Source organism: Chenopodium quinoa, unplaced genomic scaffold (assembly GCF_001683475.1).
Source record: "Chenopodium quinoa cultivar QQ74 unplaced genomic scaffold, ASM168347v1, whole genome shotgun sequence".
Taxonomy (NCBI): Eukaryota; Viridiplantae; Streptophyta; class Magnoliopsida; order Caryophyllales; family Amaranthaceae; genus Chenopodium; species Chenopodium quinoa.
In genome coordinates, this window is record NW_018745587.1 from 291,910 (window position 1) to 315,530 (window position 23,621).

General features: G+C 36.8%; 2 protein-coding genes and 1 pseudogene across 4 annotated transcripts; 1 reads left to right on the forward strand and 2 right to left on the reverse strand.

Annotated features, from left to right (window-relative positions):
- The first annotated feature begins 2,046 nt into the window (after positions 1–2,046).
- Positions 2,047–6,849, forward strand: LOC110716456 (triacylglycerol lipase 1-like). 3 transcript variants are annotated; one of them, XM_021895078.1, is made up of 10 exons: positions 2,047–2,385; positions 2,477–2,590; positions 3,323–3,463; positions 3,697–3,807; positions 3,940–4,083; positions 4,209–4,249; positions 4,333–4,409; positions 5,157–5,252; positions 5,805–6,223; positions 6,418–6,849. In XM_021895078.1, exons 1-9 carry the CDS (start codon positions 2,197–2,199, stop codon positions 6,125–6,127), a joined length of 1,236 nt encoding a protein of 411 aa, XP_021750770.1. In that variant the 5' UTR covers positions 2,047–2,196; the 3' UTR covers positions 6,128–6,223; positions 6,418–6,849. The 3 variants fall into 3 exon arrangements, with proteins under 3 accessions (XP_021750770.1, XP_021750772.1, XP_021750771.1); XM_021895080.1 differs by having other exon boundaries at positions 6,423–6,849; XM_021895079.1 differs by having other exon boundaries at positions 6,426–6,849.
- Positions 6,850–7,531: 682 nt separating this feature from the next.
- LOC110716498 lies at positions 7,532–9,259 on the reverse strand (annotated as a pseudogene).
- An 8,819-nt stretch (positions 9,260–18,078) lies between these two features.
- LOC110716519 (protein ENHANCED PSEUDOMONAS SUSCEPTIBILTY 1-like) lies at positions 18,079–19,684 on the reverse strand. Its single transcript, XM_021895155.1, has 2 exons — positions 19,655–19,684; positions 18,079–19,524 (listed from the first exon to the last, which is right to left on the reverse strand). The coding sequence occupies exons 1-2, from the start codon at positions 19,682–19,684 to the stop codon at positions 18,079–18,081; spliced, it is 1,476 nt and encodes a 491-aa protein (XP_021750847.1).
- Positions 19,685–23,621: the final 3,937 nt, after the last annotated feature.

The window sequence follows — 23,621 nt, forward strand, 5'->3', positions numbered from 1 at the left end:
AGGGGGAAATGCAAATAAAGCATAACTTTATAAATTTTGAATTCATAAGATAGGAAAGGAAAGAAAAGGAGGGAGGGAGGGGGAAAAAAAGATGGTCAATTAATTGTCAATTTCATGTGATAAAAAATCAATAATGTAATTTGTATAGAAAATTAATTTGATTGATAACATATTTAAGAAATGATTTCAACCTTAAGGTAGAACGTGTTGGATTCTTACGTAATATTTCCTTAAGTTTGCATATATTATGTTTCTTTTCTAAGACATTGAATCCCTTTATTTTGTTCATCTTTTTATCTTCCAAAATGACCTCAATAATGTATGAAAACACACAAAGGAGAAATAAGTCATAAAATATCAAAAACCTTAATAAAGACATTAAATTTTAAAGGAATTAACATAAAAATCTAGGAACATAACTAGAAAATAAATGTCAAAATGACACTCATCACATACGAGAGGGAGAGAGATAGAAAGAAAGAGAGGGGGGAGTTGAGAAAAAGAAGGGCAAGGAGATATTTTATTTAACAAAATAAAAAATAAAAAAACAAGGAGATAAGGCCAAGGGAAGAATACAGTAACTTTTGCCTAAATTAGATCATATATTCACTTAGGGAAAACAAATTTCGAAGATAAAAATAGTACTAAAATTCAACATTCAACTCGAAGAAAAAATATAAAAATACAAAACAAGCTTTGAAGAAGTTTAGATCACACCAATTATGTAGACTGATAACAAAGAAATATACAATTCTTTCATATGCTTTGCATTTAATCCGTTTTACAGAACTTTAACCTTTAAAATTGTATTTCCTTATTACTGCTCCTTATTATCATAATCATTTTAAGACGAGTTATTTGTTAATAATTAAGCTACTCCATAAGAAACCATATTGCGTTCAGAAACAATATCTAAAATAATTGTATAATTTTTTAAAAAATCTTTAAGTTCTAACAAATTCTAGAAAACTGTACTTTTAAAATTGTTTTTCTATAAATATTTCTCCGTAAAAACTTTATCACTACTTCTTATTATGACTTGTAAATTCATGTGTCCTTACTAATGCAAAACCCGTCACAACCACGAATATCACAAAACCCGAACGCAACCACGAATATCACAAAATCCGAACACAACCACGAATATCACAAAAACTGAACACAACCACGAATATTACTTATCTTGTCATCGGAGGAGCACTCATTTGCGCGTGCTCCAACGACTAGTAGAGAAAAAAGTACGAGCATGGATAATTAGATAGAGAGAAAATAAATAGTATGAATTGACAACTCATATATGACATAATGTCTATCCTTTATCGTATATTGCATTTTTTATGAATAGTTGTGTACGAAACCCCAACAATCAAACATAGAATATGTACTCTCGAGTGGACAATAGACTAACCGATCCATAGTTTCACACCGAAGGAGCCTATAAATGATCAAGTAAAACACTAAAACTTGTCCTAATGGTACAATTTGCACATTATGGATCAAAACCAACTAGCGGCATTTTTATGACAGAGATTCCTTACCCTTTTTCCTAATCCTAAACGGTCTTGCCCTTTGCTTAAACTAAGGCCTTGTTTGATTGGCTAAAAATTTTGTGGGAAGTCAAAATTTCCATGAATTTTATTTTCACCCTCTTGTTTGGTTGACACAAAAAAGTGAAAATGGGGGTAATAAAAAATTCATGGGAATTTTGAATTCCCACAAAACATGGGAATTCACTTACCTTACCCCCCTGGTAAGTTGAAATTCCCATGGAAATTTACTTGCTCCATTTTTAACCAAACAAATTTGTTGAATTCCCATGATTTTGATGATGGAATTTATTTCCCGCAAATTGAAATTTCATGGGAATTTACACTTCCCTAATGAACCAAACGCCCCTAAGTTAACTTGCGCTACTATAAGAGATTTCGACTTGATAAGACTTTCTCCTTACTTTTTATAAAAAAAAAGGCGCGTAAGTAAACCACACATCGCAATACGTTTTCCCATTATAAAATTCATTACGGAGTAATTATCATATGGACTTTAAATTCAGTATTTGATTGTTTTTGTTTCCAACTCCAAGCTTCCAAGTCACGCCTTATTTAATCCCACGTGAACAATACAAGCACAAACCCGACCATTTACATCACGGCACGCCACCTCTTTCCCCTGATTTTCTCTCTCTCGTCGGCGAAAATGCCACCAACACCACTCACCTTCGCTCTGCCATTACTCTCACTCACACTCCTCTCTTTCTCTCTCCTCTTCTCCGCCTCCGCCGCCACCAAATCCGCCGCACACCTCCTCCATCGCCGGCCATCTCACGGCGGAAGTCTCTGCGAAGAGCTCATCATTCCCTCCGGCTACCCTTGCTCCGAACACTCCGTACTCCTCTTTCTTTCTCTCTCCTTCAATTCTTCCGCCAATTTTTGTAATTTTTTTAGGTAATTTTTTGTGATGTTGGAAATTTGACCAGGTTCAAGCCAAGGATGGATTTGTACTTGCACTTCAGCGTGTATCGTCTTCTTCTTCGGATCAATTGAGGTTGCGACGAGGTCCTCCTGTGCTTCTTCAACATGGACTTTTTATGGTTATTTTATTTCCTCCTTTTTAATTTCTGGTATAATGAATTATTGTCTCATATCGCTGAATTAGGTTTTTTATTTTTTCATGTTTAATGATTATTAGAGATTAATGAAATTGAATGCCATTGATATTGTCTGGAAACATAAATTGAGCTGATTGTAGTAGTTTGATTTACCAATTAAGGAAGTTTCAACTTGTAATATTGCATTTAAGAAAGACATATTGCATGATTAGGTTTTACACTATGCTATCTACTTTGCAATTTCGTATAAGATGTAAATAATACCTTATCTGTCCCACTCGATAAGGCCACGTGTAAGGAATTCAATCGAAATTCATAAACTCTGATGGGGTTAAGCATCAAAACATTGTTGTGATACTGCTGATCAAAGCCAAATATATATCAGAGTAATATCGAAAATTCATAACAACTGCTCTAGGTATGAAGTGTGCCATATTATTCCTAATGTACAAATATGGCTTAATAAAGTAGGATGGAAGGATATGCTAATTTTGGGGGTTTTTGTTTAAGATTTTATTATTGCTATCTCTTTTTAAATACTGTAATCCCACTGATTTCTAATTCTGTTGAAGTTGATGTTTTTTCTTTCTATGACAAAGAATATTGCCTTGAGAATCGTTTTAAAATGCATATATAAGTGAAAAGTTGGTAACTTGGTAGTTGGTATCATCCTTTCACTTTGTGATGTTTGCTATCTTATATCTGTGTACGCAGGGAGGAGATTCATGGTTTTTGAACTCAAAAGAAGAATCTTTGGGTTTCATTCTTGCTGATCGTGGATTTGATGTGTGGGTTGGTAATGTACGAGGAACACGGTGGAGTCATGGACATATTTCTCTTTCAGAGAGAAGCAAGGTACATAGGATGTTCACTATTGATTTGGTTATGCACTTATGCAATTATATAGGGTTGTAGAACTGTATAAGTAGTTTTTTTTTTTTTTTTTTTTTTTTTTTTTTTTTTTTTTTTTTTTGCTTGTTATATAGGGTTGTAGAAGTAGAACTGTATGAGTATGCGTGGTCAGTGCTTTGACTTGGATCTTGTTATGCCGAAATTGTACTCATTAGAGTTTTCATCTACCCTTACAGGCATATTGGGACTGGAGCTGGGAGGAATTGGCACTGTTTGATCTTGCAGAAATGATTGAGTATGTGTATCAGGAGACGAGCTCAAAGATTTTCCTTGTTGGACATTCACAGGTGATAAATCTTTTCCATTTGCTTAACTGCCATTCAACTTTCTTTGAGTTTTCTATGATCCAAAACTGTGGCTCCATGCACATATGCATTTGCTACCTGTTTGCTAACCAATCATTACTTATTGAAGCACAGGGGACTATAATGTCTTTGGCTGCTTTCACTCAGCCAGACATAGTGAAAAAGGTGGAAGCTGCTGCTCTTCTTTCTCCAATATCATACTTGGATCATGTTAGTGCACCGTTTGTTCTTCAGATGGTTAATATGTACCTTGACAAGGTATTTATATTGTTTGTAATTTTGCCAAGTATTTGTATGCAGACTTTGCTTGATTAATGTCGGATTGGAGGATATAAAAATTAATTTTATTTTTTTCTTGTATGGGTGGCTGCCTGGACGTACAGATGGTAATTGCAATGGGCTTTCATCAACTTAACTTTCGGAGGTAAAACAATTTCCTTTCCTAAGCCGAGTCTGAGGTTATGTGTAAAATATTCACCCTTAGAAGTTGTATGTAAATGAATGCAGTGATGCAGGAGTTCAGCTTTTGGATTCTGTATGTGATGGCCATCTAGACTGTGAAGACTTGTTGGCTTCTATAACTGGTAAGTCTTTTGGTTTCCTTCTTCTAGGACTATGGAAAGCTGGAAAAAAGCATGTTAGAGCTGCAAACATAGCTTCTTGCATTACGCGGAAGTCATATTAGTCAAAGTTGATAGTGAAATCTGGAAGAGCTTGGATGTTCTTTTACTCCTCCCATAGGCACTGTCTACTATATTGACGTACTATAATAATCCTTAATCATACTGAAGAGTTCTTTTCATTGTTCAAGGAGAATTCTCTGGTTATTAAAGCAATTAATAAAATTATCTTTTGAGTTGATTTAACTGCTTTTTCCTTAGTGTTTGAATATCTCTTTGACAATAATGGACATATTCACCACTGTTCATGGTGCCATCTCTTCCCTTCTCATGCAAATTATACTAATCAAGCACCGAAAGCATTTTCTTATTGTTATGTTTTGTTATATGACTTATATCACCTTGACTTTCAATTCCTAGTGATTTAGACTTTTCTTCGAATTTCAGCTCCTTGGTGGATTATCATTTTCCCCCGAATGCTCCAAGTGATTCTTGTGTGTATGGCTTCTTGTTATCATGATTGAGTTTATAAATCATTAACTTGGGTAGCTGGGGGATTACTGCATTGAATGTCTACTTTTTCTTGTAATTAGTTACCATTCTGTTTTATCTTTAATTGCTCATGTGCTCTGTCTTTCCTTACCTTTGATTTTTCTTTGGTGCAATTTCTTTTCTCTATTCGTTAGGTAAAAGAATTTCTACATTTTGCAGGAAAGAATTGCTGCTTTAACACCTCAAGGGTGGATTTATACCTTGAATACGAGCCCCATCCCTCATCAGCCAAAAACATAAACCATCTTTTTCAAAGTAAGTGTTCTGAAGGCTTTTTCTACTATCTATCATACAGAAAATTTATTTTTAATTGTACTATGTATATTTTTGGCTTCTAGTAGCACTTGCATCTACAGTTTCATATACTTCCTCCCTTAGCTCGGATTTATGTTCTACATCCTGTGCAATTCCAGTGTCCAGATACTAAGGTGGATGGGCTGGAGGCCGCTGGGGGGTGGGTGTTGTTGTCTTCTTCTGTGAGAATAGCCTTTGTTCGAGTAACACCGAGTTGTTATATTTGGGGTGGCCATCCTTTTTTTTAATGTGACTTTAATTGTTATGGGCCCTTAGCTTTCATTTATACATCTATATGCTTCCTCTCTTATCTGTGAAAATTGCAGCTTTGTGGTTCCTTGTTTCTACATTTTCATGCCCTGTTTCAGTTCCGTGGCAACATAGGATTGAGCCTGTTGTCTTCATCCAATCTATCCTGTTGTTGAGTAGAGTCAACTGAAAGTATTATAAAGATGTCAAATTTGACTCTTTACAGAAATTGACATTATGCTATTTTTAATTTTCTGATTGCAGTGATCCGTCAGGGTACATTTGCCCGGTATGACTATGGGATGTTAAAAAATCTGAGACTTTATGGGTCTGTAAAACCCCCCAGATTTGATCTTAGCCTTGTTCCAGAGTCATTGCCGTTGTGGATGGCTTATGGAGGCAATGATGCCTTAGCTGATGTGACAGATGTACAACACACTCTCAAGGAGTTGCCATGCAAAAAAGAGGTTCTTTATCTTGAAAGTTATGGCCATGTTGATTTTCTCTTGAGTGTGAATGCAAAGGAAGATATATATGAACGCATGATAGAGTTTTTCAGCTCTTGGGGGAAATCAAGCAGCTTCTAAGGGGCTGCTTTAAAGTGTATATATTCATTATATTGTAAAGCTATTGCAACACTATATATCTCTTCTGGGAGCCGAAATTGATATGCGAAGTAGAATGTAAGTTCCTCATTTCCCTTTCTCCTAGTCATTAGAATGATTATAGATTAAAAGAAATTAGAATGCAAATATGCTTGATTTTCTACTTGTATCCTTTGTGCTTATAGATTAAGCATTCGGTTTTATTTATTCTGATAATGTTGATTTACATGCATTCGGTTTTATTTATTCTGATAATGCTGATTTACATGCAGGACAGCAGGATCATACATAGACAAATATCTTCTGGCAATCTATGATGCAAGTATATAATAGGGATTATAGGATTGATCAGGTTAGTTCTGCGTGCTTTGGATGCTTGCTATTACCTTCCATTGTGTGGGCCTATCCCCAGTAAATTTTTACTGCATATATAGCAGCATCAGGACAACTAGGAAGCGGGATGCTGTAAGCTTAGTTTTATCCGAATCTATTGATAATTGTTCCTGCGTGACAAAAAGATGCTCTTGTTCTGGTGTTATATTGTGTAATGTTCAGTAAAACTAATGTTAAATATTGTATGTTTATTATGTATTGTATATAAGATAAGAGTATATATCAACTCATAGGGAGTAAATTCTCACATGTTTTTTTGACGAGAACATGGACTTATTGGGTGTTGATTAATAGAATAGATGTGAAAACCACTTTGCCCCTTCAATTAGCCCCCCGTCATTCATAATAATATGCCAACATTCTGAAGTAACACTTCCAAAACCAACCTCTTATCATTTTATTGTACTAGTACTGAGTTTCCCATTTTCTGTATTGTTTACTGCCTGCACGAAATAAGTTATGATTTTAAATAAAAATAAGGAAAATTTGCAAATTATAGCCATTTAAAATTCGTATTTTGCAAATTACAGCCATTTAAAAGAAAAATTGCAAATTGCAACCCAAAAGTTCGTATAAATTGTAAATTGCAGCATGATTTAACTTTTTTTATCGGTTTACATGTTGAAAAATCTTTGATTAAGGTTTTACGGGCTATTTTAGTTCTTACGGATCCGAATTGAACTCAAAATTAGCAAAAGAATAACGCAAATGTCTCGTTTTGCGTAACAAAAATGTATCGATTTGTGGGAAACTGTAAAAATGATACACTTGCGTTATTGTTTCGGTTCCTTAAGGCCTAAAATGACCCCTAAAACCTTAATTGAAGATTTTTCGACATGTAAAGTGATAAAAAACATTAAATCGGGCTATAATTTATACGAAATTTTGGACTGCAATTTGCAAATTTATTCATTTATTTAAATATCTGCAATTTGCAAATTTTCCTAAAAATAAAACTTGAAACAATGATTAACTTTCACAACTGAGAACCTATTTTAAAGCCCAAAACTTCAACCAAAATTTAATAGATTAGAAATAACATACAATCACATGTAAAACCTCACTTAAGAGAAATCTCACTTAAGAGTAAAGTAAAACCAAAAATCAAACTAATAAAAGGATAGACAACATAGCAATATAGCATCAGCCACTTTGTTGCAAGGAAATGAGACTCGATTACTGTTGAAAGTAAAGCAGTTTCTTTAGGTTGATGTTACATAGCACATGAACTCCTCATTAGTTTCAAGGGCTGCCATAACCTCAGGTTTAAGACACATTTCCAAATCTACACTTCCTCCTCCTTCACATCCCGGGTTTGCATCTACCTTTCCATCTTCATTCTTTCCAAACCCGACACGAGCAGCCAAAGCTCGTCCTAGCCCAAATTGAGGTCCATACATATCAAACCTCGACGACCCTCCAAACAAAACCTTGTTCGCTCCTAAAGGATCCACTCCTTTAGAGGGAGCCATGACTTTTGGGGCATCGATAAACCTTTTAAAAAAAGCAAGTACCTGTTCTTCTTTATGGGCCGTAATTGATTTATTTAAACTCATTGCAGCCCAGCCCAAATCATGGCCCAATAACTGATCCACCTTGCAAGCTCCATGAACTCCACTAATAAAGTTCCCAACGTAGTCATCCGAAAGGGGTGGGTTAAGCCGAGGGCGAGCATTCACAGCTATGATGCATATGGCTGGCTGATCCAATGGCAAGTTTCGAGCCTTCGTTATGGACCTCCATACAAGCGTGCTTAAGGCTTGAAAAGACGATATAACATTATGAGTTGTCCCACATTGTTGATTGGCCTCGGCTTTAAGTTTTGCCATTGATGTTGATGAGAAGTGGAAGATTCTCTCACTTAATCGTTCAGATTCATAATTATTATCACCGTCTAAATATTGATCAAAATTAAGATACGGAAATTTAATGACCGTAACATCTTTGTTATCGTGCTTATTAACATTCCATGGCTTATAATTAAAGATGGGTGGACGTGAGATTTGTACAACCTCCTTTACACTAGCAAGATCACCATCAAAATTAAATATTTCAGACAACATATTGATAAAATGGATAAAAGTGGTGCCATCTCCTACACAATGGTTCATGCTAAACCCAATGAACACACCATCTAGGAGTTCTGTTACCTGAATTGATAGTAGAGCTCTTGTATGACCATCATAATTATTCCATTTTTCACCTAGATCAAAAAAAGATGGAACCTCGTCTTTAGAGACCTCAGTAGACGAGAGAAATATCAGACACGGTGAGGCCAAGGGCGGCAGCACGAATGAGCCTCGCTCCAAGGCCACCCTCGGTGCAATCGATGGAGATCGTACAAGCATTCTCCTCGGGATATTTTTGCGTTGTTAAACGACCCGCTAACGGGTAGAAATGGACTAGGGCATGGGAGAGTGAGTGTTTGAGCTTCTCAAACAAATGAGAGACAACATTTGTTGTAGTATCATTAGTGGTATTTAGGGTAGTAAAAAGAAGGCCCTTTTGAATGGGATTTTTGAAAAGCATGACTAGATCAAGAGGGGTTAAAAAGTAGGGCTGTTTTGTTAATTCGTAAATGGTTTCATCAAATTTAGGTTTAACCAAACATTCTGAAACGAATTTAGTTGATAGTATATGATTCTGCATTCTGTAAAATTGATAAAACTATACTGATTTTTTGTGTAGATTTGATTCTAAGTGCAGTGGGAAAATAAATTGAGTTATCCTTCATTCTTTTATGGTAGTAGAGGTAGCTGTTTGCCTCGTGCACCATGAGGAACATTGTAGTCCCTCCGTCTCAAAAACTTCGATCCTTTTGACTTAATTTTAGTCCCAAAATGATCGACCCATTTACATTAAAATATCCATCAATTTACAATAATATTTGTACAAAAATAGCTTTTTCATTTAAAATTTTGTTTTTTCATGTATTTTTAATACTTTATTTCTCTACTTTTTTACAAATCTTATGTAATTTTATCTTTTTAATATGTTAATATTTTTTTTTTATTTAAGTTTCTTAATAACCGTGAATTCACCCAAAAGAGTCGAAGTTTTGGGGACGGACCGACGGAAGGAGTAATAGTCCTTATTGTCACTTTTTCGGGATCTGAGCTTCTTTATTTTAACAAGAGTACTGTTTTTTTCTTTCTTTGATTCACTCTTTTTTTTTTTTTTAAATATTTTATTCTTTTCTTTTCTCGTTTCTTGCTCAAATCAATAATGGACTTAGTGAAACGCTAAACATCGCCCGCAATTTACCATATAAAGCCCACAAATATGTTATGATTTGACCATTATGCCCTTTTGCTAAAATTGAGATAATCTCGGTGTAAAAAATGTGGAGCCGTACTGGCTCGTCGGGGGAGACCGGATGGCAGGCCGGAGATGCGGGGGACGCCGGAAGTACGTCGTCGTCGACGGAAAACGAGGTAAGTGACCGCTAAAATTCACGGTTTACCGTCGTAGTGGCTACGGCGCCTAGGGTGGACGCCCAAACCGTAGCCTGGACGTCCAAGCCGGACGCCAGAACCACCAGAGTGGCGTCCAGGCTAGACGCCCAGACCACCAGAGTGGCGGCCAGCCCAGACGCCCAGACCACCAGACCGGCGTCCTGGCCAGGCGCCACTCCACTGGGTGAGGCGGCCCTGCCAGGCGCCAGTCCAGTGGGTGTGGCAGCCCTGGCAGACGCCACCTTTAATAATTAATTTTTATTTTTTCCTTTTTGATTTTGTTGTTGTTTTTTATTTAATTTTTTTGTGAAAATAAAAAATCGAAAATGATTTTTTAAAAAAATTCAAAATGGGTTTTTTGTAAATTAAATTTGAAAATTCGAAATAGGTTTTTTTAAAATTAAATTTGAAAATTCGAATTGGTATATTTTTAAATTTAGTTTGAAAATTCGAATTGGGTTTTTAAAAAAATTAAGTTTGATTATATATAATTATGTTTTTTTTGTGTTAATTATGTGGAAATATAGAAATTAAATGTATTATCCGTTAAATGTATTTATTGTAATATATAATTGATGCAGGAATATGGTGGAGACGGAAATGATTACAGTGAGATATTTGGACATGATGGTCCATTCGAAGAAGCTCAACAGGCGATTGATTGGGCAAAACAGGTTGCAATTGCAGCTGGATTTTGCTTGGTAGTAGCAACTCATAAATCTCAACGGGATGGTAGAATGGATCGCATTTTGAGATGTGACCGTTATCGCAAAAGAGAAGAAAGAGATTTTCGTACAGCCACTCGGTTTGACACAAAGCGGAAAGGTTGTGGGTGTGAGTTCAGAGTAAAGGTTCGACAACTACGGAGTCGTGACGGTTGGGAAGTGATAGGTTACTCTAAATGGGGGTATCATAACCATGAGATGATAGTATATGAAGAGGGTCATCGACAACTGAGCGGCTTAAGTCCTGCTGCGAAACTAGTTGTGAAAGAAATGAGTGATGCTCAAGTGAAGCCTGCTAAAATACATTTAACCGTGAACAGGAAGAGTTGGAGCAGTTCCGTTCGATGTACGACCGAGTGTCCTCCAGCCATCCTTCTATTATTCGTGACGCTACTCATGTGCTTCATGACATGTTCCACCCGTCTAACTTAGATTATGAGGAACCCGAAGGAGTTGACCGTCCTCGAGGTCGACAACGGTGGAACAGGAGTGCGTTTGAGTATATCCGTGGTCTTGGTCGTGGTCGTTCTCGTGGTCGGACATCGTCATCTAGTCGTAGTCAATCTTCATCGTCTGTGAATATGCCCCTGAGAACTGGTACGTTTTGGTTGTTTTTATTGCACATAGTTTTAAAGTGTTACTCCTGTCTTCTTAATTGTCTATAATTAATTATTTGGTGAATAGGAAGAAACGATGTTGATCAGTTTCCGTACAAGGAAAGGATACCTGCGATCATCATGTCGTATGTGGAAGGGTGGAATGATGTAATCGGAGATGGTAACTGCAGATTCCGGGTCGTGGCTGATGTTTTTCAAATGGGCGAAGACAACTACGGTTTGGTGCGTGAGTTGATGTACAGCGAAATTGCCTCTAACCGAAATGTTTATCGTCATGTGTACCAGGATGACTTGGATGGCGCTCTCCGGCGTATCCGGTGGGGAGGTGGACCTTGCGGCGAAAATCATTATTTTGACGCGCCCCTAGATCTGTTTGCCGTTGCAAACATTTACAAATGCGCAGTCATGCATTTCGGCCTGGGAGTGCATAGTCAAGCTTATTATTCTTGTACCACGGTTCTCCCTTGGCGGTCGCGTGAGACTGTCACCACACCGGTCAGAGAGCTAGCTATTGCGTTTCTTGGGTCGTCATACAGACATTTCATCCGACTAGACATGTCAACCGATTTTCCGGTGCCACCGATTATACCTCGGTGGTACAACATTCGCACAACGAGCGTAGAGGGTTGGGATGCGCTATATAATGACCGGATCCACGAATGGAACACCCTAGCTGCATTTTAGTTTTTCTTGTTTACATTCTTTATTTGTAATCTTATTTGTACGTTGCTCTTTTAATGAGAACATTAATATTTTATATTGTATTGCTTACTGCATTCTATATGTTGCATGGGTAAGTTGCGCGGATCCACGAACGGTTATATCAAAATTAAAAAACAGCACTGATAATATGTTTAAGTTGGAAGCTAAAAGAACAATCTAAAATGTTACAATTTTACAACATAATGTCCAACATAATGCTCTATAAATAAAAATACAATAACCATCAGTAATCCCTCCTCGACGACGACTCCCACTGCGCAAGGGTCTGTTCCAGACTATCAACAACAGCTCTCCCTGTTGCACTCATGTTGTCCTTCTCAAGAGAGAGTTTCTGAACGTCTTGCATTATCTTTCCCATCCACTGCATACAACAAAAAACAGAAGATGAAATACAATAACAACAAATAAAACTTAATTAAAAGACAACGATAAATATAATAAAAGACATACCGCTTCCGTGGCAGTAGGCGGTGGCACATAATCATCATCGCTGTGGTCGAGATCAGCGATCAACCTCGGGTGCGAATACCGGTTGAACCATTCCATGTAGTAATGGTCACACATGGGAGTAACCCCAGAGGGAGGCCGCTGCAACTCCGCTGTCCATAATCGAGCCACCATCGGAAACTGGTCCCACGTCCCGGTCATGATATCCGGCCATTCCACGACGTACTCCCTCGACGATGCAGGTCGGACCGCCTTCATCGGGCACGCCGGGGGAGGAGGGACAACTTGGACAAATCCAAGCTGGCGAAGACAACGCTGGGGCATGTACGCTTCGACGATGTCACGATACTGAATGAGTCCCGTGTACAGGGTCCTGGGTACCCTAACACTAGGGTTCGGGCCGAAAGGCATCCAGTTCACCTGTACAATTACAACATATAAAATATAATAACATGAATATAATATGTGCAAATAATAAAATGTAGACTCTATAAATAAACGTTACCTCTAAGGGGGACAGCCTGTCCAACAATAACCGTATCGATCGGAGGCGGTCAACGGACTTCTTCTCCGAGCGCGGACTCCACGCACAAGCACGCGACATCCCCTCATCAATAGGAACTGGGTCACGATGTGGTCGCAATGCAGGAAAATACTCGTATATCCAAGTCTGCAATAGAGTCAGACACCCAGTGATACCTGCCGCGTCAGCCCGACTCGCAAATCCTAGTTGGCGATACAAATACGCCAACGTAGCCGATCCCCAGGAAAACTGGCCTACACTGTCGGGGTCACACGCCTCTACGATGTCGCGTGGCCTGAGCTTGTTTCCGCCGCTCTTATCCGGAAACAAGGTACATCCGAGGAGTAGAAAAACATAAGCACTCAGCTGTGCGTCGGGCGTCCTACGTGCACTCGGGTACAAACACCGCTGCAACACAGATGCGATCTTCACACCTCCGTGTTCCCAAACACCTAGCGCCTCGGTGTACAGTGCAGCCCTGTCCACCGCCAACAACTCCGCCAGCGAATCTGCCTGATCCGCATCAGCCACAGCACAAAGTCGTTTACCCTCAACACGAATCCCCAGAATGGCCTCGACGTCATGTAACATGATCGTCATCTCACCGAACGGAAGGTGAAAAGAGTTTGTATCCGGCTGCCATCGCTCAATGAAAGCCGTGATCAGCGTACTGTCAATCTTATCGTGCATGGTGGCAGGAACGTGCTTCACCCCAGTGCCCTCCAGTCGCTCGAACATCTCGCTCTCCGCCGGCCAGGCCTCAGCCCATGTACGCAAAAAACTACAAGTCTTTTCCCGGGTATGACATTTCAACAACCCCGTAACTGAAGGCCTCTCCTGGTCCTCCCAAATACGGGCAGCTATGTATCCTAGAAAGCTAGGAATCACACTCCCGTCAACAGGCCCACCGGGCACCTCACTCCTAACAACCCAAGAATCATTACCCGCCCTCGACCGTTTCCTGCTTGCCCCAGAGACAGTGGACGCAGATGATGTGCCAGATCTACTAACAAACCTACCACCCCTACCCTTACGCACCTCCACCATATGCGTCTCGTACATGTCATCAACCCTCTGACTGAATGGACCGTAATCATCATACGGTCCACTGCCATCGTCCACATCCTCATCCTCATCTGCGCCCTCCTCCTGCTCCTCCTCCTGGTCACCCTCCTCAGCATCATCATCGTCATCGTCATCCTCATCCCGACGGTGGATCCGTTCTCTACGAACTGAGGCCGAAATACCACGGGATCTGACATGTCTATGCCCCGACCTCTCCACTGAATAACTTCTACTAAGAAGCTCTATATTCTTCCCCCCACCATGACGACCCTACACAAAATTTTAAAATATATAAACATACAAAAATTTATACGATAAATAATCATCATCGCAAATCAAATACACTAAAAACAAACAAATAATAGTAAACAAAATATAAACGTAGAAAAAATACAACAAAATTGAAAAAATTTATAATAATAAACAACAAAATATTAAAACAATTCAAAATTATATTAAAAAAAAAAAAAAAAAAAAATTTAAAAACAATTTTTTAAAAAAATTAAAAAAAAAAAATAAAAAAATAAAAATGGGGGGGGCGCCCTGGCTGGACGCCCAGCCGGCGGTGGTGGCGCCAGATGCAGACGCCGCCACCAGTTGGCTGGCGTTTGGGCTGGACGCCACAGCTACGGCTGCGGCGCTTAGACTAAACGCCACAACCGTGGCGGTGGCGTCCAGCCCAGGCGCCAGCCAACTGGTGGCGGCGTCTGCATCTGGCGCCACCACCGCCGGCTGGGCGTCCAGCCAGGGCGCCCCACCGCGTTCACGGCGGTTTTCCCCTATTTTTTTTTTTTTTAAACAAAATATACCTTTCCACCTTGGGACATCCTTCCCTCCGCCGCCGCCGCCACTTCCTTGCCTTGCCGCCTCGACATTGCCGTTATTTTGAATATTTTTTTTTTAGAGAGGTTGAAAGAAGATGAGCAATGAGAGTGTGAGTGATGAGAGTGTGAGTGATGAGAGTGTGAGTGTTTTTTTTTTTTAGGTCAAGGGCAATTTTGGGAAACCAAGTGAATTTTGTGGGCTTTATGTAGTAATTTGTGGGCGATGTTTAACAAATCCCTGGACTTAATGGTATGCACCGAATATGAAGATATTATACATGCATTATTGCATTTAAATACGAGTATAAATAAAGTTATGGAGTAGTTGATGATCAATATCATTAAGTCATTGACGAAAGAATAAAATAATGGAAGTAGGGATATTTAGAACAGTTTAAATAAATGGCATTAGTAATTTGGTACTCCCTCCTTTTTTCTTTTTTCTTTTTTTTTTTGTAACATACACTTGCTATTTTTGTCGCTTATTTTAAAGTGAAATGGTTTCATGTAATCCTGAGGTTTTAAAAAATACACCATGTTTTCCTGAAAACTTTCAAATACGTCGTGTATTCTTGAAATTTGTAAAAAAAAAAAAAAAATTCAATAGAAATGGCAGATTTTTTGAATGACTTAAGCTCAATTTTTTTGTACACTAGTATCACGATGAGATTAACAATTCACAAATATTTAATAAAGGCCGGGGCACAATAAATTATTGTATGGCGGGCTTTGTTTGAAAATAAAAGTATCCAAAACTTCACTCCACATGCGCCAGCCAAACTTTCCTCTTTTTTTTTTTTTTAATTACTCCACCGTTTCTCTTTCCTCTTTATTTCTCACCCAACTTTCTCTCTCTTCCGCTCTCAATTTCTCTCTTCTTGGCTCAATTTTTCACCATTACAAATTCGATTTCTCAATTTTCTAGGCTTTATTATACATTTTTTCTACATTTTTCTTCTGATTATTGAAGTTTGATGAAATTTGTATCAATGAAGAAGATTAGTACAAAACTACAAATCCACCACATGCAAATATGTTATCTGAATTGTTTTTACGGTATTTCAGTATAATTTATGTGATTTTGCTATTGTTGAACTTTAATTTCAATTTTTAATTGTGTTTGTTTCGTCATTTTTCAATACATTTTTACTTGTAATTGTGGAAGGAAGAACACTAGTAATCTAGTTTCAAATAAATGATGGAGATCTATTATCTATTACGTTTTTAAAATTTTGTGTTTTATAATTTAGCTTTAAACAAATGGAGATCTAAGTTTAATTTTGAGAAATGTTGATTTATAGTAAAATATGGGTCACTTTTATACTAATATGAGTCACTTTTGTGAAAATATGGGTTACCTTTGGAAAAAAAAAAAAAAACTAATGAGATTATGGAAATTTTATGTGAAAATATGGATTACTTTTGTGAAAAAAAGGGGTCACTTTTGTAAAAAAAAAAAAAAGGGTTACTATTGTGAAAATATGGGCCACTTTTATAAAAAAATGGTCATTTTTGTGAAAATAAGAGTCACTTTTGTGGAAAAAAGGGTCACTTTTGTAAAATAAAAGGGTCACTTTTGTGAAAATATTACAGTTCACACGCGCTAAATATTCGATGTACAATAAAATTATTGTAAATCGGGGGCATGCAAAAGTTTTTGTTAACAATTATATTGTGGTGAGAATGGAAAGTTTACCGAACTTAGTTTAGATAACTATTGCTTTCATTATCTTGTCATTGATTTTTCAAATTTTGATGTGGATATTCAAGGGCTCTGTGGTGTAAGTAAATACTTGTACTCTTTCGTCGAGAAACTAGAAATGTAGGAAAGTTATTCATTTACTAATGCATAACATTGATTAAAATATTATAAAAACACATGATAGAGAGAGAAAAGAGGAGAGAGATAGGAAGAGAGAGGCATGTAGGTGGACCACACCTATTTTTTGGTCGGATTGTATCACGTGATGGGAGGCCACTTGCTGATTGTTCCACTGAAAGTTTATATAGTACCATTGAATCCTCAGTGGTACTATTTACGCATAAATTTAGTACAACTGAATACATATATAATACCATTATGTGCACATATAGTATCACTGTATATTCAATGGTAGCATTTGATTATCCAATGATATCAGAATATTTATTAGTTTGTACATATGCATGATTACATGAATACCCTTTGTTATGCATTTCTAAATGCCTAACATTCCTCCCTTTAAAATTCCTCCTCTTTCGTCATAGTACAATTCTCGAATGGCCAATGAAAATTGTTAACACGTCACTTCTTTAACATAGTGGCGAAGATTGAAGAGATGGTGAAAATGAAACACTTTGAACAAATTCCAGAAAATAAATGTATACTTAGGGCCTGTTCTCATTGACTGAACTCAGCTGAACTGAACTGAACTCTACTGAACTGAGCTGAGCTGAGCTGAACTGAACTGAACTGAATATTTTATAAGAGAAGGAAATTAGGAGCTGAACTGAACTGGATTTCAACGTAACAGAACAGGCCCTTAGTCTCTAAAAGTTTTTTCTCTTTGGATTTTTTTCTTAAACAATCACTAATTCACTAACTAAATAGGTATAAAAATCTAAATGAACAAAATTTTCATATTAGAGTTTATGTTACAAGCAATACTTTAGAACCGTAAACCCGTTTACTTAGTTACATCCCCTTCTATATCTGCATATACAATCAATTTAATCCAGCATACCATATCATTCTGTTAAGCCATGTCCTAGTGAAATCTCCTTTTGTTTCTACTAATTACAGCTTATTTCTTGTCCTTTAATAGTGAGCTAAAAATATTCTAATTATTAGCAAGTGCTTCGCATATTCAGTGTGTGATTTGTTGATCTTTGTCAATATTTATTTCTAGACAAAAATTTAAAATTAAAGTGGAATAAGAATCGAACATTTAATCTTTCAAGTACGTAGCAAACGATTAAGCTATTCATTACAAAAGAATTATTGAGCCTTGGAGGCTGACTGTAGAGTACATATCAGATACGAGTAAACGAATAAAAAGACATCTATATTCTGCATCTATTTGTTTAAACTTTAAAGATATGTACAGGATAGACGGCATAGCATCAGCCACTATGTTGCAAGGAAATAAGACTCGATTACAGTCGAAAGAGAAGTATGTTTCCTAGGTTGAAGTTACATAGCACATGAACTCCTCATTAGCTTCAAGGGCTGCCATAACTTCAGGTTTAAGACAGATTTCTAAATCTATACTTCCTTCTCCTTCACATCCCGGGTTTGTATTAACCCTTCCATCTTCACCCTTTCCAAACCCGACGCGGGCAGCCAAAGCTCGTCCCAGCCCAAATTGAGGTCCATACATATCAAACCTCGACGACCCTCCAATCGAAACCTTATTCCCTCTTAAAGGATCCACTCCTTTAGAGGGAGCCGTGACTTTTGGGTCATCAATAACTCTTTTGAAAAAACCAAGTATTTGTTCTTCATTTTGGGCCGTAATTGATTTGTTTAAACTCATTGCAGCCCAGCCCAAATCATGGCCCAATAACTGATCCACCTTACAAGCTCCATGAGCTCCACTAATGAAGTTCCCAACGTAGTCATCCGAAATGGGTGGGTTAAGTCGAGGTCGAGCATTTACAGGTATGATACATATAGTTGGTTGATCCAATGGTAACTTTCGAGCCTTCGTTATGGACCTCCAAACAAGCGCGATTAAGGCTTGAAAAGACGATATAATATTGTTGTGTGTTGTCCCACATTGTTGATTGGCCTCGGCCTTAAGTCTTTCCAACGAAGTTGATGAGAAGTGGAAGATTTTCTCAATTAATCGTTCAGATTCATAATTATTATCACCGTCTAAATATTGATCAAAATTTAGATACGGAAATTTAATGACCATAACATCTTCGTTATCGGGCTTATTAACATTCCACGGCTTATAGTTAAAAATGGGTGGACGTGAGATTTGTATAACCTCCTTTACACTAGCAAGATCACTATCAAAATTAAATATTTCAGACAACATATTTATAAAATGGATAAAAGTGGTACCATCTCCTACACAATGGTTCATGCTAAACCCAATGAACACAGCATCTAGGAGTTCTGTTACCTGGATTGATAATAGAGCTCTTGTATGACCATAATAATTATTCCAATTTTCACCTAGATCAAAAAAAGACGAAACCACGTCCGCAGTAACATCAGTAGGGGAGAGAATATCTGATACTGTGAGGCCAAGGGCGGCTGCACGAATGAGCCTCGCTCCAAGGCCGCCCTCGGTACAGTCGATAGAGATCGTACAAGCGTTCTCCTCGGGATATTTTTCCGTCTTTAAACGACCCGATAACGGGTAAAAATGGACAAGGGCATGGGAAAGTGAGTGTTTGAGCTTCTCAAACAAATGAGAGACAACATCTGTTGTAGCATCATTGTTAGAAGTATTAAGGGTACTAAAAAGAAGGCCCTTTTGTATGGGATACTTGAAAAGCATGAGTAGATCAAGAGGGGTTAAAAAGTAGGGTTGTTTTGTTAATTCGTAAATAATTTCATCAAACTTCGGCTTAACCAAACATTCTGAAACGAATTTGGTTGGTAGTATTTGATTCTGCGTTTTGTAAAATGAATAGATGTATACTGATTTTGGACGTAGATTTGATTCTAAGTAGGAAAATAAATCGGAGTTCTTTGGAATTCATTCTTTTATGGTAGTAGAGTTAGCTCTCGGCCTCGCGCACCATGAGGAACATTGTAGTACTCCGGTTCATTGTCACTTTTTTGGCATAATATGCATAAATTTGGCATATGCAAAATACGTTCATCTACAAAAACCACGATGACTGGCTCATTCGTTAAAGGGGGCTGCCCAGTTAATCTATTGGATTGTTTTAATTTGTCAATCTTCGGCGCCAATTCAGCAATTTACAATAAAGTGTGATGAGTCAGGTGCTGACGGTTGCGGTGACAAAGCATATTTGTGTTCACGCCGTCTATGACCGTCTGTAAACAGCGTATGTTACTGTTCAATAACTTCTTTGAAAAGCTTTGTGTTGTACTCTTGTATTATTAGGTAGGTAGTAGTTGGCTGTTTGGAGATAGTTATAGGTTAAGGATCTGTTACATATTTCTTGCGTAACAAGTTTGAACTAGATCCCCAAATAATCAAATTGAACAAGAATCGTTGAAGGTTATGTTTGCATCAAGGATGAGCCGTCTGCAAAGTATGGCTTAGAGATTTAAGCCTGTACACGATCGCTTCATTGTGCCGTCTGAATTGAATTATTTGGTAAGTGCAATCTAACCATAATCTTAGATACACATGTTGATAGTCGTTTTATGTAATTAGTGTGAACCCTATAGTTTTAAGTTGGTAATATTCGTTGATTGTTTGTTGTTTTAAAACTATTATGATTAGTATTTTTATTATAAACCGATTTCAATTTATATTTGCAATATTAGGATAGAAGATAATAATTTGAATGATATATATGTACTAATGTAATTTGAAGGTTTATACTGTAAAATAAGTATTGCATATATAAAATTCCAGACCTTTTATTAATACGCATAATATAGTTATGGCAAAAATTTTAGATCTTGGAAAAATTATACATTATAGATGTAAGAAAGTATAAAATTCTGCATAAATAGGGTATTATTTTATGTTATATACCAATAAAGTATGGGGTTATATATCTTATAAAAATAAATATAGAATTTTTTATTTTTATTGAAATTTGTAACCTAGGATAGATGGTTATAGAATCTTGTAATAACAGTACAATTCACTTGATTTTAAAAGGTAAATATGGTTCAAATATTTCAATTATTAAGTAACCAGAAACGGTTTTATTTGTGTATTAAAAAATCGAATGCGTGAAGGAAATATAATGAAGATACTAAAGTAATGGAGAAAAATATCCATTATTGTGTGATGTAATAAAAATGTGTATATAAATTACATGTCGATGTACATTAGTGAGTAATAGATTTATTTGTTGCTGTTGAATTACACTGTAGAAAAAGTATTTTGGTTTATTTATATATAAATTTAAGCCATTTTAATGAATGAAATATATACAACTTTCATGTACCAGGTACGAAAAGTGAAACCGTTGTGATTAACTAGGATTGAAACTATGGAGGATAAGGGACTTGATGATGAGCTGGATATTCATGATACTGTGATGGAAGTTGGTTGTGGAGAAGGTCCTGACATTGGTGAATCTGTAACTCGTTTCTCCCCGTTAAGTGGGGGACAAACCACACCCATGAATATGGTGATTGAAGATCAAATCGGGATGCAATTTCAGTCTCCACCACTCACTAATGGTGGGTAGCAATAATGTGCGCATAACAGCCTCTATAGTTCCTCCTATGGTGGGAATGGTTTTTTAAAACGTGGCAAGATGTGGAGTCCTACTACAAAGAATATGCATAGAAAGTAGGATTTGGGGTAACAAGGGCTCAAGGTGTGTATTCTAAAGGTGAGGTTAGAGACCGTATAACAACAACATGGAGGTGTGAGTAGTGCTGGGGAAGACCCGATATGAGGGCGCGGAGGGAAGCGAAGAAAAGGGCTAAGGCTATGGATGTGTCTGGTTCAGGGGGCGTAGTTGGTGGTGTCGTTTGTGTGGATGAATTAAGCCAACGGAAGAGGAAGTCAAAAAATGTGAGTGTAATGCAAAGATATATGCAGGGCTTAATGACCAGGGGGAATGGGTGTTGAAGAAAGTGGTATTAAAGCATGATAATCACACCCCTACTCCAGGAATGTCTAAGCTAGTCAAAGAGTATCGTATGAAGAGCTTTAGTAATAGAGATAGGAAGAGGGCGTTGAACTTCTACGAGGAAGGAGTGCCCATGTCACAAATTCATGGATGCTTGGCCACGGAATTAGACGGGCAAGAAAACGTGGAATACACTGTTAAAGATTTGGCACATGAGGTCTATAAGGAAAGAAGGATGAAGATGGTTGGAGGAGATACTTCCGCAATGATGGCCACTTTTCTGAAATTTAAAGATATGAATGAAATTTTGGTATTTTATACGATGCCCGGGTTTTGTTTATTGAATTATAAAATAAATTTTTAATCTTTATACGATTAGAGTATATTATTTTAACCGATTAGTATACATTATAAATGTATGTTTTACGCTTTGAATTATTTCCTTTGCCCAAAAAATATTTTGATACAAAAAATAATTTATTAATTTTTAAGAATTATAATCTAATAATTTTTTTAATAAAATTATAATTGAATTTGTACATTTGAAATATTGGTATTTTATCGAAAATAAAACTAATTTTATCCTAAAATTCTATCCAAATAGAATTTTAAATTAACAATTTTTATCTTATGAGGTCTATTTAAATCTATCCAACGTGGCGCGACACTTGGCGAAAACTTAGAACGCCAAGTGTCGCAACGTCGTGACCTGGCTAAAAGTTTAGCTTTATATATTAGTTATATGATATTAGATTGGACTCTAACCTATTATTAGCTACAACTATTTATTTCAGTTTTATATTTAATCATTATACTTATATTAAATAAGTTCATTCTTTCCTTTTTTTCACTAACATATGTCACAAGTTAAATATGTTTTTTTTCTAGTATCATTAGTGATCAAGAAATTTTTAAGATAGCTAAATCAAAATAATATTAACATCTGTAAATGATAAAAAAAAATAATTAGTGTTAAATATATGTAAAACAAATATCTTAGGCTCGTGAGCCCGTGGGCAAGCCCGACCCGTTAATAGAGCGGGCTTCGACAATTTATCAAGCACGTATAAATTGGTTCGGGTTAGCTACAATTAGCTCGTTGGACAAATACATGAAGTATAGGCCCGGTCCATTTCCAGTCGAATCCCGCAAACGATCACCTCTATGTGATATGTTTTCAATTGAATAAATTATTAATAAGTATTTCATAACAATTTAAGGTGTAACAGTATCTACATAGAGAGGGTGGCAAATTTTGTCAGTAGAAATTGACAATATCACAAATATTATTACTATTAACAAACCTTGCACTACTACATTTACCTTTACACCTGCATGTAAATTAGTCAATATTGACTTAGTAGGATTGATGGGAAATACTTATTAAAAAGCAATTTCACATTGGTGGTCTACGTTTCAACCGGTCGTTGACTTTGTTAAACACTGCGACGTCTTGGAAATTACGACCCGTTTTTTTAATTGTACAGATACTATTTTACAGCTTTTACCTTAAAACTTCAGAACTAATAAACGTTGACTATGTACATACAATTTCAGATCAGAGTCAACTGACTTAGGATAACAAAAGTCAACAGTATAATAAATTTATCCATAATGTGAAAAAAAGTCAAAGCGGTAATATCGCTACTTCAGTAATTATGCGGCATAAAACGTAGGGTGGCTTGTTATTCACGTTAAGGTCTTCAACAGTTTATTTGAATAAACACATTTTTTAGGTGAACATAATAATAAATTTGACCTTTAACCGATTCCACACCAATTATGTTAGCTGTATTTTCGACCTGTAAAATTAAGTATAAACGACCCCGAGCCATACTCGAAATTGTCACGACCAACCTGGATTTTTAAATTCATGTTGTTTACATGTGTTCTTTATTAATAAATAATTAAGTTTTTATTTGTCGAAGAGTTTATAAAAAAGATAATTGGCCTTATTTGGCAAATGGCTGTTGGC

Excerpts from the sequence above, each read along its gene's own strand:
- LOC110716519 (XM_021895155.1), bottom strand. The coding sequence starts at position 19,684 with ATGAACCGGAGTACTACAATGTTCCTCATG. Across the intron at positions 19,525-19,654 it reads GTACTACAATGTTCCTCATG|AATCAAATACTACCAACCAA; the intron begins GTGCGCGAGGCC and ends TACAAAACGCAG.
- LOC110716456 (XM_021895078.1), top strand. The coding sequence starts at position 2,197 with ATGCCACCAACACCACTCACCTTCGCTCTGCCATTACTCTCACTCACA. Across the intron at positions 2,386-2,476 it reads ACCCTTGCTCCGAACACTCC|GTTCAAGCCAAGGATGGATT; the intron begins GTACTCCTCTTT and ends AAATTTGACCAG. Across the intron at positions 4,250-4,332 it reads CATCAACTTAACTTTCGGAG|TGATGCAGGAGTTCAGCTTT; the intron begins GTAAAACAATTT and ends AAATGAATGCAG.